The following is a 12,564-nucleotide window of genomic DNA, read 5'->3' on the forward strand; positions in this document are numbered from 1 at the left end:
CTAACTACACCAAGGTCGGTAGACTACTAGATCTCTAGGTATAGTTCACGAGATGGGCCTGCCAAGACAAGAGCTTCCTTTCTTTCTTTTCCCCACAAGGGTCTTGGGGCTGCTAGTCGGGATGTGGTAAGTCATGCGCAATCTGGGGATGTGCTCTAATTTAGTTCCATCAGAAACGAGAGGGGCGGAGAGCGATATCATTTCTTCTCAAAGGGGGCATACTGCAGTAAAGAGGGGGAGACAAAATTAAAGAGAGAAGCGAACTTGAGGAATCGTTGCCGGCAGTGAGTTCAGCTCCGAAGCCCGAAGGCAGTTGAACTCAGATTTCAACCAAGGGCCCAAGTTAAACTACACTTTGGAACCTTGTTTCGTCCTGAGCGGGCCGTCTTTGGATTTACCCTTCCCGTGGGTACACTAAAATGACATAGAGTACATGTAGACAGTTGTGTAACTCATCTTATAGATATATCATGCTGCTGCCTCATTCCACGACTGGGTCTTATGCAGCCTTCGGAGTATTATGAGGGGAGTGGCTTTAAATTTGGCAGTGGTGGATACATGTATAAGGTTACCTGGGTACAGTTGAAAACACTATCATAATACAGGAAGGAACAGGTATGGTTATTAACTTCTTCTACCATGGCCAGCCGATCGATTACTACATGTACTTGTACCCCAGTCCTTAAATTAACCCAGTAATTGAGGTTAACGTTAAAGTTGAAGTTGAAATTCAGTGGTCTCACTTCTCCATGTCCAGCCAAGAGAAAAGAAGCGTCAAAAAAGATTCCTTACATGATTACTACTCTAGTTCCAGGGGTACATACATATACCCATTCCAGACTGTCAATATTCTGCATGCGTTCATAAAACCTCATAAGCGTGCTCACCTTCCGAACTTTGATCCCCTATTCTAGTCAATTCTGCATAACGTTTTAGACCGGGTTCTGTGTCAGACATAGAAGAGTGTCAATCCCATACAAATTGCCAAAGCTATCTCCACCATCTCTTGAGATATTTACTGCCAGATTTTTAACAAATGAATTCCATTTAAAAGCACACGGATTAGGATGGTTTCCAGATGGATTATCCTCTATTATGGTGTTATGGGGTCTTCTTTCTTTTTGGGGGCTTTGTGTCTGGTTTTGGTGCCGTTGCCATGCGACACACTTCTAGGTCTGACACAGTACTGGGTCGAAAACGTTGCATTCCCCAAAATATTCACTTAATCCCAGCTGGGAAATCCTCCCCCGAGCTTAGCGAAGCTCGACCTCGGCACTGAGGATTCTTCAAAAGAGGGATGTGGGTTAGGCACAAAACCTGCCGGAAGCTTGAAACACAACGGCTTATAAATCTTGGTATATGTGCAGGCATATTCCCCATTTTGGAGTTTTAGATATCACTTGATGGCTATGGAACAAAGCTAGCAACCTCAATCCCCAGCCAACTTTACTGCGCACAGTTATGCTACTCGGGGCAGGTAACAAGAACCTGAACATAAAAACGCACTAGCAGGGGTCAAAGTGGTTGCTACCAGAAAAACGATGTTCAGGTTCTTCATGCCTGCCCCGAGTATATGCTATGCCATGCTATGCCATGTTATGCCATGCTATGCCATGCTATGCAATTCTATGCTATGACCCTTGCTGATCCGTGAAGTTAGAGTCGCTACTTCGTCATATATGGTTACATGCACTCTATATGTGATGCACTAAGAAACAATAACCTCACAACTATACATACACTAACGAATCCAGAGTCGTTAAGCTATGGACTTGAGACCATGGACTTAAGACTATGGACTTGAGACTTTTACCTACATAACCTAGTTTTGTTGTCGAACCTAGTGTGGTCCACGAGGCTGCTCGAGGCGAGCAGAAACAGATGCCTCGAGGTGCCTCTACTCTACCTCGTGTGGTCCATGCCTTTGCTTGCTCGTGAAAAATAGGTGATGCCTCGAGGTGCTCGAGCTAACTCGAGGCAGATAATTACTATATTTAGATTCGTCAAAGTCATATTTTATTGTAATACTGGTATGAAAATGTAGGGAATACGTCCAATGTCCCCATCAGAAACATCAAATCCACTGAGCTAAATGCCACTCATACATGATTACATGTAGCTAAACCTCGAGCAGCTCGAGGCGAGTAAGAGGGTTTGCCTCGAGCATCAATGCCTCGTGGACCACACTAGTCGAACCACGTTTCCCATCAATCGCAATTGGGCATTGTGAAACACCCACCGTGGGTACTTCAAACCCACGATTCAAGTCGGCCGGCATACAATGCATCGGAAGCCAACCGACATAACGCCCGGGAGAAAGAAAGTACTCATTTGTGCACCTTTTGGTCCGCGCGTGGTGGTTCGCCATTCAAGCTGTCAGGGCTAGGTTGTGGATCCATGGCTTGCCCGTTCCACGGTCCAGAAAATCTTCTTAGCTGCTTCACTAAAGAGGCATTTATGACCGGGGAAGGTTTGCTGCTATCTGTGCGGAAAAAAGGGTCTACATCTAGACTTGAAGATCATTGTGTTGATAGCTAGATCCGGAGTCCGGTAGGTAGTATTCTGGCAGAGACATGGGATTTTTCATACTTGTGTTGTTGGGTAGAATTGGAGTGCAAGTAACTTCTAGTGCTTACAGCTTTAGGTTTTTAACGTATAGGCACATACAACTCGTGGCTAAAATACCAATATATGCACAATTAGAGTGCTTCCAATATCCTTGCCTGTGCCCCGAAACCGAGAGAACGCCCACCAAGAAAACCGGGATAGAGTACATGTATTTCAACTGTCGCTGGCGAGTAAGAGAAGCCGGTTCGGGCGGTGGGGTACATGTCGTACATACATGTACATATTAATACAACCCAAGAAGACAAAGGTGCAGGAGAAGCGTCCTCCATGTGTCTTTCACACCACTTCTTTGCATTGCGGACAGGGGGTTAAAAGATGTACCGCACCGTTCCAGCGTGCGTCCATTCTGCGTCCCATCCCAAGGACCCCAGCGTTGGGGGATTGCTAGATTGATGTATATACTACTCTATGATTGCCATACCCGGTTCGGATTTTCAGGTGATAATTGTTATTTACTACCCTCTCACCCGGCCCTTCGATACTTTAACCCTCGGTTGGCCCTTTTTAGTCTCGTTTCTGCTCTGTAGTCACAAACCCTTGTGGTTTTTTCTTCTTTCCGTTCTTTCTCTCACCATCGGGCCATAATTATAATCGTGGAGGAATATACTAGTTTGTAGGAAGTAGGATGGCGCAACATCAGTTGCATGTACGATCAGCAGAATTGGAGAAGGCACTCCCAATATACGGCTACTATGTAAGTGGTTATATTATTACTGTACTACTCAAACATAAACTGTCACTGACAATCCGTAACTGTAGGCCATATACTGGGCGGTAACCGCGCCCGCCATATCTCTAATGGTATTCCGGCTGTGGATCCGCTGGCAGAAGCACGGGTCTCTCTATATCGACGACCTGTTCGTCTTCTTCGCCGGCTTTTTCTGTCTCGTTATTGCGGTGATGCATACCCTCTTTACGCCGTATATATTCGACATCATGGAGGCACAGGCAGGGCTAGTGACGCCGGATGCGGAGTGGATGAAGGGGATATATCTGTATCTGAAGATGCAGTGGGCAACGATATTCATTTTTTGGCAGCTACTGTGGTCAGTCAAGTTCTCGTTGCTGCTGTTCTTTAAGAGGTTGATGGATGGTATGTGTTTTTTTCTCCCTTTTTTTTCTCTCTTTTATATGCTCTTTATGCCTCTCTGGGAACCCTGGACCCCTAGATGCTGACTCGAACTTTGGTTGCAGGAATCGATGGAATGATGAAGTGGTGGTGGGTCGTGGTCTGCCTGAACATTATATTCTGGATATCAGTTATGCTGTCCCAATTTGTCAATTGCCGTCCATTTTCATCTTCCTTCAAGCTTGGAGCAGGTATGTTTGGCATTCTGAAATTCGGTATCCCAAATTCAGTACTTATTTCAAAAAGAGGCCTGTAGTACCCGCCAGCCTACAGCACCATGGGAGGCAATGATTTATGCCATGATAGCAGATGTCATTACGGACATTATGAGTTCGTCCCACTTTACCGGTAATGCTCGTTCAAACCACTGATCTTGAGATAAAAAAAAAACTAGTCATGGCCCTTCCCCTCCGTCTCATCATCAACCTAAAGATATCGGCAAGACAGAAGTTTGGCCTTGTCATCATCTTCTCCCTCGGCCTCCTCTGTATTACATTCGCTTTAATCAGGGCTCTCCTCAGCTCCGTCGGCGGTTCGTGCCCGCCACTCATTTCCTTCCGAGATTCAAAATCTAACCAATATATTTTACTTTCTTTACAGATTCGATATCACCTATCTGGCTCACAACCTGGACACAAGTCGAAGGCTCCGTAGCTGTCGTTGTAGCCTGTCTCCCGGCCCTCCGGGGACTCCTCCGGAAGAACTATGGTAGTACGGGTGGGGAGGAATACATGACCGGTGGTGGCGCTGTGCGGGGATCCCACATACAGCTAGAGGACTCGCATGTGAAGGTAGATGGGGAGGGGGGGTTCGTTCATGCAGCAACGGAACCGTTTGACGCCAGTGGAGGGTATGAAGGGAGGCCGGAAAGTACAGAGGAGCTAACAGTGAGGGTGCAGCCAAAGGTTTGATGCAACTGGCGTCCCGAAATTAGATGTAGACTCCATTCTACCGTGTATTTACTTATACCTATTAGGCCGGGCTGGACTAGATTAGACTTGTAGACTGATGATAAAAAGTTGTAATTATACCAGGCCGGCCCGGGAGTTTTAGTTTTAGTTTTTTTTTGAGATGTCAGTACTTCTATGTTTAGGCCCAAGATGCTTTTATGATTCCACAATTGTATATAACTGCAATCTACAGTTTAACCCAAGTCTCAAATGCAGAAATATTAGTTGATATACTCAAGTGCCGTTAATGCCAATTAATCAGCATTCAAGCTTAGCCCGGCTGGCTTCACGCAATTCTGGGATTGCCTGGTTCTTTTCTAAAACGCTTTGGCAAATTAGATGGATCGGTCCGATCTGCAGGGGGAGTGAGTTGTGAATATATTAGGCTCTTGAGGGGAAAATCTTGGGTTGGGATATATATATACGCACGGATGATATATTGTTGATTTCAGAAGAGCTGTTGATTGGTTGTTACAGGCCCGGAGATACATAAAAGTTTGTATCTATATGTGGGGGTTAGATTAATTATCACGGTAGAGCGGGACACGCTAAACAAAGAATACGAATATCAAATAGTGAGGATGAGTGGGAGTTATACATATGTGTAGATAAATGAGAGTGCTATATCGAGGCTTGGTAGTAGTTACAATGCCGGAAAATGGGGTGTGATTAGAGTAGTAGTAGTCTTGTAGTGATGCGGCTTTTATGAGCATTAAGCTTGCTCATTTGGCTCGGGTTAATTCGGTATTCATATGAATACTATAATTACAAACAAAGGTTATTTCATGCAAATACGCTATCCCAAAAGCACGGTATGCTCAAAAAAGCCATACCAATACTGCTAGCTAGTTCAGCCTAGTTGGTCACACAATTGAGTTCTGTGACCGCGCTAGTATCAGGGTATGACACTAGGCTAGACCTACTACATGATACATGCTAGACCTACTATACACATGTACGCGTACCTACATGTAGTCTCATACTCACAAACCTCCTACATGTATATACATACATGTAGACTCATCCCGCAAATCCTCGAAGGAATTACCAAATTCAAGTTGTAGTTCTATCTTGAAGTTGATTTCAACCTCAACATACTAGTACACATGTACAAGAGGAACCTTCAGAACACCTACTACTTGTATTATTTTTCAATTGTATATCGGAGACCTGCTAGTTTCCAGACACCTACTATGCTTTTGGATATTTTGGTATTTTAATGGTATATTAAAGGCGTACTGGTACGGCTTTTCCTAAAACCCCGCTTCTTTCCAAAAAGCAGCTTGTGACCAAAATGACCCTTTTTGAAGAACACCAGTTCTCTATATGTTAAAAAAAAGTGCTTCTATAGAAATACATTTCTTTGAAAAGTCTGTGTCTTTGTTATTATGGTTTTACTACGTCACTTTTAAACCTGCAAAACTTGTACGGCTCTAATCACATCCGGGTTTCCCGTATTGTATACATGTACTGGAAGTTGCGGCTGGGACATATCCATAACACGGATGTAGATGCAGTGTAAGAACTTTATCCCAAAGAGCATCTCTAAACAATACCCATCCCAGCGCACCTCAACTCCCGAAGCATAATAAGCTACGAATATACCAGGGGATCGTAAAAATGTCATAATCAAAAGAAAAAATGCCGTACACCGCGCGGGACTATATCCATGAATCCGCAGATCTACAACAGTAACAGTCCCAGAAACGGGGCCTTGGGTCAAATAGCGCATAAGTGGGGGGACCCGGAACCATATAACGGGATATCTAGAAAGTTATTATAAGCTAGGACCCCTTTCTGTCCCTGCATGTACATACAGTCGCAACTCGATATGCCGGATCTCAATACGCCGGATCCCTTGCTATCCTGTACGAGGTCCTCTGGGGTTTTGGTTTTTTTTTACTGCAAAATCAATTTGCTATCCCGGATTTTTTGCTATCCCGTATGAAATCTTTTGAATCTTGGCAATCCGGCGTATCGAGTTGCGACTGTATATGTGCATGTATGGAGCTGGAAAAGAAGAAGCCGTGTAGCCGCGCCATAAAGCAAGTTTAATGTATGGCCTGGTTACACATGAGATCCCGGTGTTCCTGGAGGGCTTGAGGCCGAGAGATGAGCTGCAGAGCCGGAGTATACTATTTGGACTTAAGTTTACGGGGCTGGTAGTATGGGGCGCCGTCGGATCTTGTGTTTGTTGTCAGGAGCTCGAGGGTTCATGATCCGCAGCCTATTCGTATTCGGTGCGAGCGGGACCACCATAAGCCGTTGACAGGATCTGGAGTAGGTCTCCAGGTGAATTTATTGGCTATCGCCAGCAATTTGTGATCCTCTCTACAGGCATAGTTAGTGTTAGCGGGAATAAGATCTGCGAGTGTAGTCCTTGTTTAATTAGCTGCCCAACATTCACGCGCTGGGACAAGTGAAAAATTGTGATATATTCTAGGAGTAAGCCCCAGGCATATCGTTAGTAATCTATATAGATCATATCTTTTGTTCCACTTCATATTCCTCTGGTCTCATGTACACTACCAGAGAGTACTAGAGTGTCTACACTAAAATTTATAAACACGTAAACGTACAATATGTACATCTATAGCTATACATAGTTCAATCCCCCCCCCCCCCCCCCCCACTATGGAATCAGTCCCTTTTTGTAGTAGACGTTGCTCGGCTTTACGCTTTCGAAGAGACACTCAAACGGTCTATCTTTTTCTTTCCCCTCTTCCCTTTTACTTTTTCATCCAGCGTTCTAGGTTTGCGATTTAAGGCTGTGCACAATCGCATTTGCGCATTCTCTGCGTCCTTGTATCCCAACACTTTGAGAGTCGCCATTCTTACCCCTCTCTCGATCAACAGCTATTATAGCTACTAGCCAAAGCTTGAATACAAAGTACATCTTCTACGATATGACGACGAACGCAACACAAATCACAAGGCATCACTCGTATCGAACTTTACTGACGTTGGGTGGAAGATCAACGTTCACTGATGCCCGCACCGCCACTCATATTATCCACACTCTACTACTACTACATTTATGTAAAGCAAATTGTAGAATCCAACCGAAGATAATAAAAAAATAGCTCAACCTTACAAGACCATAGTATCTATATCAAGAGCCTAATGTTTGTCACTTGGAATGAGATGTAGAACTTGTCTGCTGATCACCAGTATAGGGATGAAGCCGATTAAATAAAATCGATAGTTCTCCGGTGCTATTAGGAAGTCTTCTGCATGCCCCGAATGTCGGAGAAAATTCTACAAGCGACCCCTCTGTATAAAGTTTCCTATGTAAATTTGGCTTAATGATTATTCAGCGACCAATTAATACTAACTAACTACACGTATTCTATAAATCATGACATTGGCATAGAGCCCTGAGTATCTGGCGTGTAGCCTTCAGAATAAGAGGTGAAATCACACCAACACTGTTTCATCGATTCTGGTTCGGTGCTTCGCTAATCATAGAGTATGACCCGGTTAGAAAGTAGAAGTAATCTCCCAACCACAGGAACATTCGGGTCTGGCCAGCTTACTGGAACCTACAGTAGTTATTAGTTGGTGATCAGATTCCTTCGTTTGTCCTGCGTTCCACTCACTTTTAGCGAGAAGATATCCACCAGGCTAGCTGCCAAAATAGTAGATCAAGATATCCGTTGATGGATCAGGGTGCCTAGCTGCTCGGCCACAGTGCCACAGTGCTTGAAAACAGAGGAAGGGATGATAGCGAAACAAATTCACCGATACGGTAACTGAGTTGCTGTTTCGCCTCCTGGTTAGGTAATCACTGGGCCGTATGACTCCCTAATAATTGCTCAATCTATAAATCCGTGCTACATCCATGGGCTTAGAAACGCCTTTAAGTATCAAATTTCTTAAGTATTATGGGTTGTCAAAATTATCCGGACGTTCGCGTCGCAACCACACAGATTAGCTAGAATGACCGATTTTGAAACCACTTCAATTGACTTCATATTGAAGCTTAAGATAATAGAGGTATAAGAAATCACAGAAATCAAATCTCTTGTACTCTTTCCTTGTGGTTGTGGAAAAAGGCGACGTTGAAATTGAAAATTTGGTTGCAACAATGTTCGGATAATTTTGTCAACCTGCAATACCTAAATGTACACATCCCACCATCCATGGACAAAGTCTATATTAATAAGTTTTAGTCGTGCCTGAATTACAAGCGGAGGAAGTCGAGTGAGCCCAGTAGTGATGACTCATTCATATCATCATGTCCCAGTCTCTATTGCCCGCCCAACCTTGAAGGATACTCTACTATACCAGTGTAGGTACCTGGATTTTATTGTCCGTGATGCGTTGTGTCCATGGGTTGTCTCAGGCGATCTCAGAGTGAGTTCAGTCCAACTGGTACTCTAGAGTACAGCGATTCACAGTCATTTGGCGAATACACCCCTTTGGCGAACAGGGATTAAGGCCAATAAGAATCAAGATATCTTAGTCAAACTCGAGGTTTTACTGGTTGTTGGTTGGTTGCTACATACAAATTCGCCAAATGGGTGTATTCGCCAAATGCCTGTGAGTCGCTGTATGTGTACTCTATGTATTTACCTAGAGCATGTACTCCAGATGCTGTTGGATGTCTGCTCTATGACGATAGCTTGGGGAGGTTGGTAGACGAGAAGAACTGTCTTACAATGCTCCACAAGGGTTCGACAATATCCGATCGGGGTATCGTAACCAATCATCACGAGTTGAGTTGCATGCATAGATAACTACCTGCAGCCAAATCAGGGGAACCTTCCCGTACTACTCGGGGCAGGCAATAAGAACCTGAAAATGCAAGCAGGTGCTCAATTTGGTGTAGCTTTTCGCCAGCCGCGAATCAGAGGTTGTTACCATCAAAAGTCATTTTCAGTGATAGTGGGATGGCCGCAACGCAGGCACAAGTCTGGGCATTTCGGCATGAGCCGCCCTGAATGATGTGCAGTTATAGCTACGTATATGTTATCCGGATTGTCTACATATATCTCCCTATCTTCGTCTTATCTTCTACCTTCCTCCCTTCCTCCCTTCCTCCCTTCCTCCCTTCCATCTTGTCTTCTCGTACTTCCTTCCTTCTCTACTTAAAGTACTACCACTATCACCGTCACTACTATTACAGTTATACAGATCTTGAAATATCCCGATATCTCTAAATACCAAGCATCATGCGTAACCTCGGCAACTCTAACATCCACACCCAAACTCTTCGTGAACAAAACTGGGAGGCTGGTGATCTTTCTGTAATCTTCCCCCTGGTGATTATAACTGTTTCTCGGTTTTCACTAACCTTCAGCTTCATAGCCACTTGTCCACCTCACCGTTGGTTCACCGGCCATCACAATGCCAGCCTCAGTTCCCGTCCCCAGGCCTGTGAATGTCTTACGAACAGGACCAAGCAAGTCCTCGGAGATCGTACCTGACGATTACTCGCAACCTTTCCTAGACTTTATCAATAAGAACCCTACAGTTTTCCATGCTGTTGAATTCTTTGCCGGCCGCCTTGAATCTGCCGGGTTTTCAAAACTTTCTGAACGCGATTCGTGGAGTTCCAAGCTGAAGCGTGGTGGAAAGTACTACACCACCCGAAACGGCTCGGCTTTGATGGCCTTTACTATCCCCACCGGTTACGCGCCTGGAAACGGTGCAGGAATTGTTGTGGGCCACATTGACGCGCTCACGGCTAAACTGAAGCCGGTATCTAAGAAGCCGGATTCCCACGGCTATGTTCAGCTCGGTGTCGCGCCTTATGCAGGGGCTCTCAACTCCACATGGTGGGACAGGGACTTGGGCGTTGGTGGTAGAGTCATCGTGAAGAACTCTCAGGGAAAGATTGAATCCAAGCTGGTCAAACTGGATTATCCTATTGCTAGGATCCCAACGTTAGCGCCACATTTCGGGATTAGTGGCCCATTCAACAAGGAGACGCAGATGGTGCCAATTGTTGGTCTCGAAAGCCCCGAAGATAAGAGCTCGGAATTTCCCGAAGGCAGCTTTGCAAGGACTCAGCCCCCTCGCCTTGTAAAGGCTATTGCGAAAGAGCTTGGCATTTCAAACTGTCCATCCATCATAAATTGGGAGCTTGAGCTTTTCGATACCCAGCCTGGTCAACTCGGCGGTCTCTCAAAGGAGCTTCTCTTTGCCCCTAGAATTGATGACAAGCTCTGCTCATATTCTGCTCTGGAGGCCCTTATCTTTGCAACGTCTTCCAAGGAGGATCTTACAGGTTCCACGATCAACCTTGTTGGGCTTTTCGATGATGAGGAGATCGGTAGTAAGTTGAGGCAAGGTGCTGCCAGTAACTTGATGAGCAGCGTCATTGAACGCGTGGTCGAGGCGTTCTCTGAATCCGGAAAGGCTGGCGCAAACGTGATTTCTCAAACATATGCCAACAGTTTCATGATTTCGGCAGATGTAACGCATGCTGTTAATCCCAACGTATGTTTGTTTTAATACATCCTGATTGTCGAATCATTAGCTAACTTATGAACCCTCTATTAGTTCCTCAATGCTTACCTTACCGACCACATGCCACAGTTGAATGTCGGCCTAACAATCGGTGCTGACAGCAATGGGCACTTGACCACAGAGTAAGAAATACCTTCCGTAGCTGTAGTTTCCTATAGTTTACCTAGAGCTAACCGGTTCTCAGCGCTGTATCTACCGCTTTCTTGGCCAGAGTCGCCGAAAAGAGTGGAAACAAGTTGCAAGTATTCCAAATCAGGAATGACACAAGGAGTGGTGGTACTGTTGGGCCGATGTTGAGTAGTGCCACTGGTATCAGGTCAATTGACGCAGGCCTTGCACAACTGTCAATGCACAGTATCAGAGCCACATGTGGAAGCAAGGATCCCGGACTAGGCGTTAAGATCTTTGCCGCATTTTTCGAATATTTCGAGGAGGTTGACAAGGAGTTTGCAGAATAGTTTATCTTTCGGGACATGACTTGGGTATTTGGCTAGTAGGAATACTTTCCAGCCCTTTTTAATAACTTATGTACTATTAAGGCATGGATAATTATGGGGTACGATGACTATGCATTGCTTATTTCAGAAGCATTAGAACGCTTAAATAGAATACTTGTTTTGAGTTCTGATCACATAGGGATGACGAAGGAGGCGCGCGCAATGTGCTCTAGGGCCTGTTTATGAGCGGGGTCTTGTGGAAAGCATCGCTTTGCTCAATCTTCAATAGGAGAGAACGGAGGAATTCAAAATGCCGTTTTAAATTTGTGTACAATATCATCTGAGAGTAGATGTCGTGGTAAACACTTTGTAGTAACTTATTTGCTCGGCGGAGTCTATCCAGAACAGGGTTCTAGCGACCATAACTCTATTTCGGACGGCTCCGAGGCGGAACCTTAATATCGACGGTACCTACATACTCTCTGCGGGTCAACGCATTAAAGAATAACGGGCTACATTCATGCCTAAAACTATTGTTCTCCGCAATTTCATGCCTAGTTAGACTGGTGCCTGCTGTAAGCATATCCCAGAAAACTTCACAAAATCAAGGGAACAATACTCAAAACGGCTTCATCGGGGAATCTCATTTATAAGTTAAAATTTCTCAAACCATCTCTTCATCCCTTACGGCTTCATGCGTCTCTTTAGTGACTGATCATATCGAGTGATAGTTTGTGATTGCATGATTTTCTTTTTTGTTTAATCCAGTGATTTCATGATTCGTTTCCATGGAAGTGTCTAATATTCACCCAATAGTTGGGTCAGGGGCTTCACCTGGATCGTCTATTACTCTCCTCAGTCTATCATCCTCTTTAGAAATCTTGCTAGCCTTGGACCCATACTACCTCTGCAGTGACACGTTCTTCTCCGTACCGAGTGATAATTT

The 12,564-nt window shown here is 44.8% G+C and overlaps 2 protein-coding genes across 2 annotated transcripts; both read left to right on the top strand.

Annotated features, from left to right (window-relative positions):
- Positions 1 to 3,253: 3,253 nt before the first annotated feature.
- LAJ45_04703 (uncharacterized protein) lies at positions 3,254 to 4,668 on the top strand (the record flags this gene model as incomplete). Its single annotated transcript, XM_046114280.1, has 6 exons — positions 3,254 to 3,322; positions 3,388 to 3,721; positions 3,823 to 3,948; positions 4,004 to 4,087; positions 4,152 to 4,289; positions 4,358 to 4,668. 6 exons carry the CDS (start codon positions 3,254 to 3,256, stop codon positions 4,666 to 4,668), a joined length of 1,062 nt encoding a protein of 353 aa, XP_045972306.1.
- A 5,213-nt stretch (positions 4,669 to 9,881) lies between these two features.
- Positions 9,882 to 11,639, top strand: LAJ45_04704 (uncharacterized protein; the record flags this gene model as incomplete). Its single annotated transcript, XM_046114281.1, has 4 exons — positions 9,882 to 9,956; positions 10,018 to 11,151; positions 11,215 to 11,303; positions 11,366 to 11,639. The coding sequence occupies 4 exons, from the start codon at positions 9,882 to 9,884 to the stop codon at positions 11,637 to 11,639; spliced, it is 1,572 nt and encodes a 523-aa protein (XP_045972307.1).
- Positions 11,640 to 12,564: the final 925 nt, after the last annotated feature.

The sequence above is a fragment of the Morchella importuna genome, assembly GCF_003444635.1.
Source record: "Morchella importuna strain M04M26 chromosome Unknown Morimp01GS012, whole genome shotgun sequence".
NCBI lineage: Eukaryota > Fungi > Ascomycota > Pezizomycetes > Pezizales > Morchellaceae > Morchella > Morchella importuna.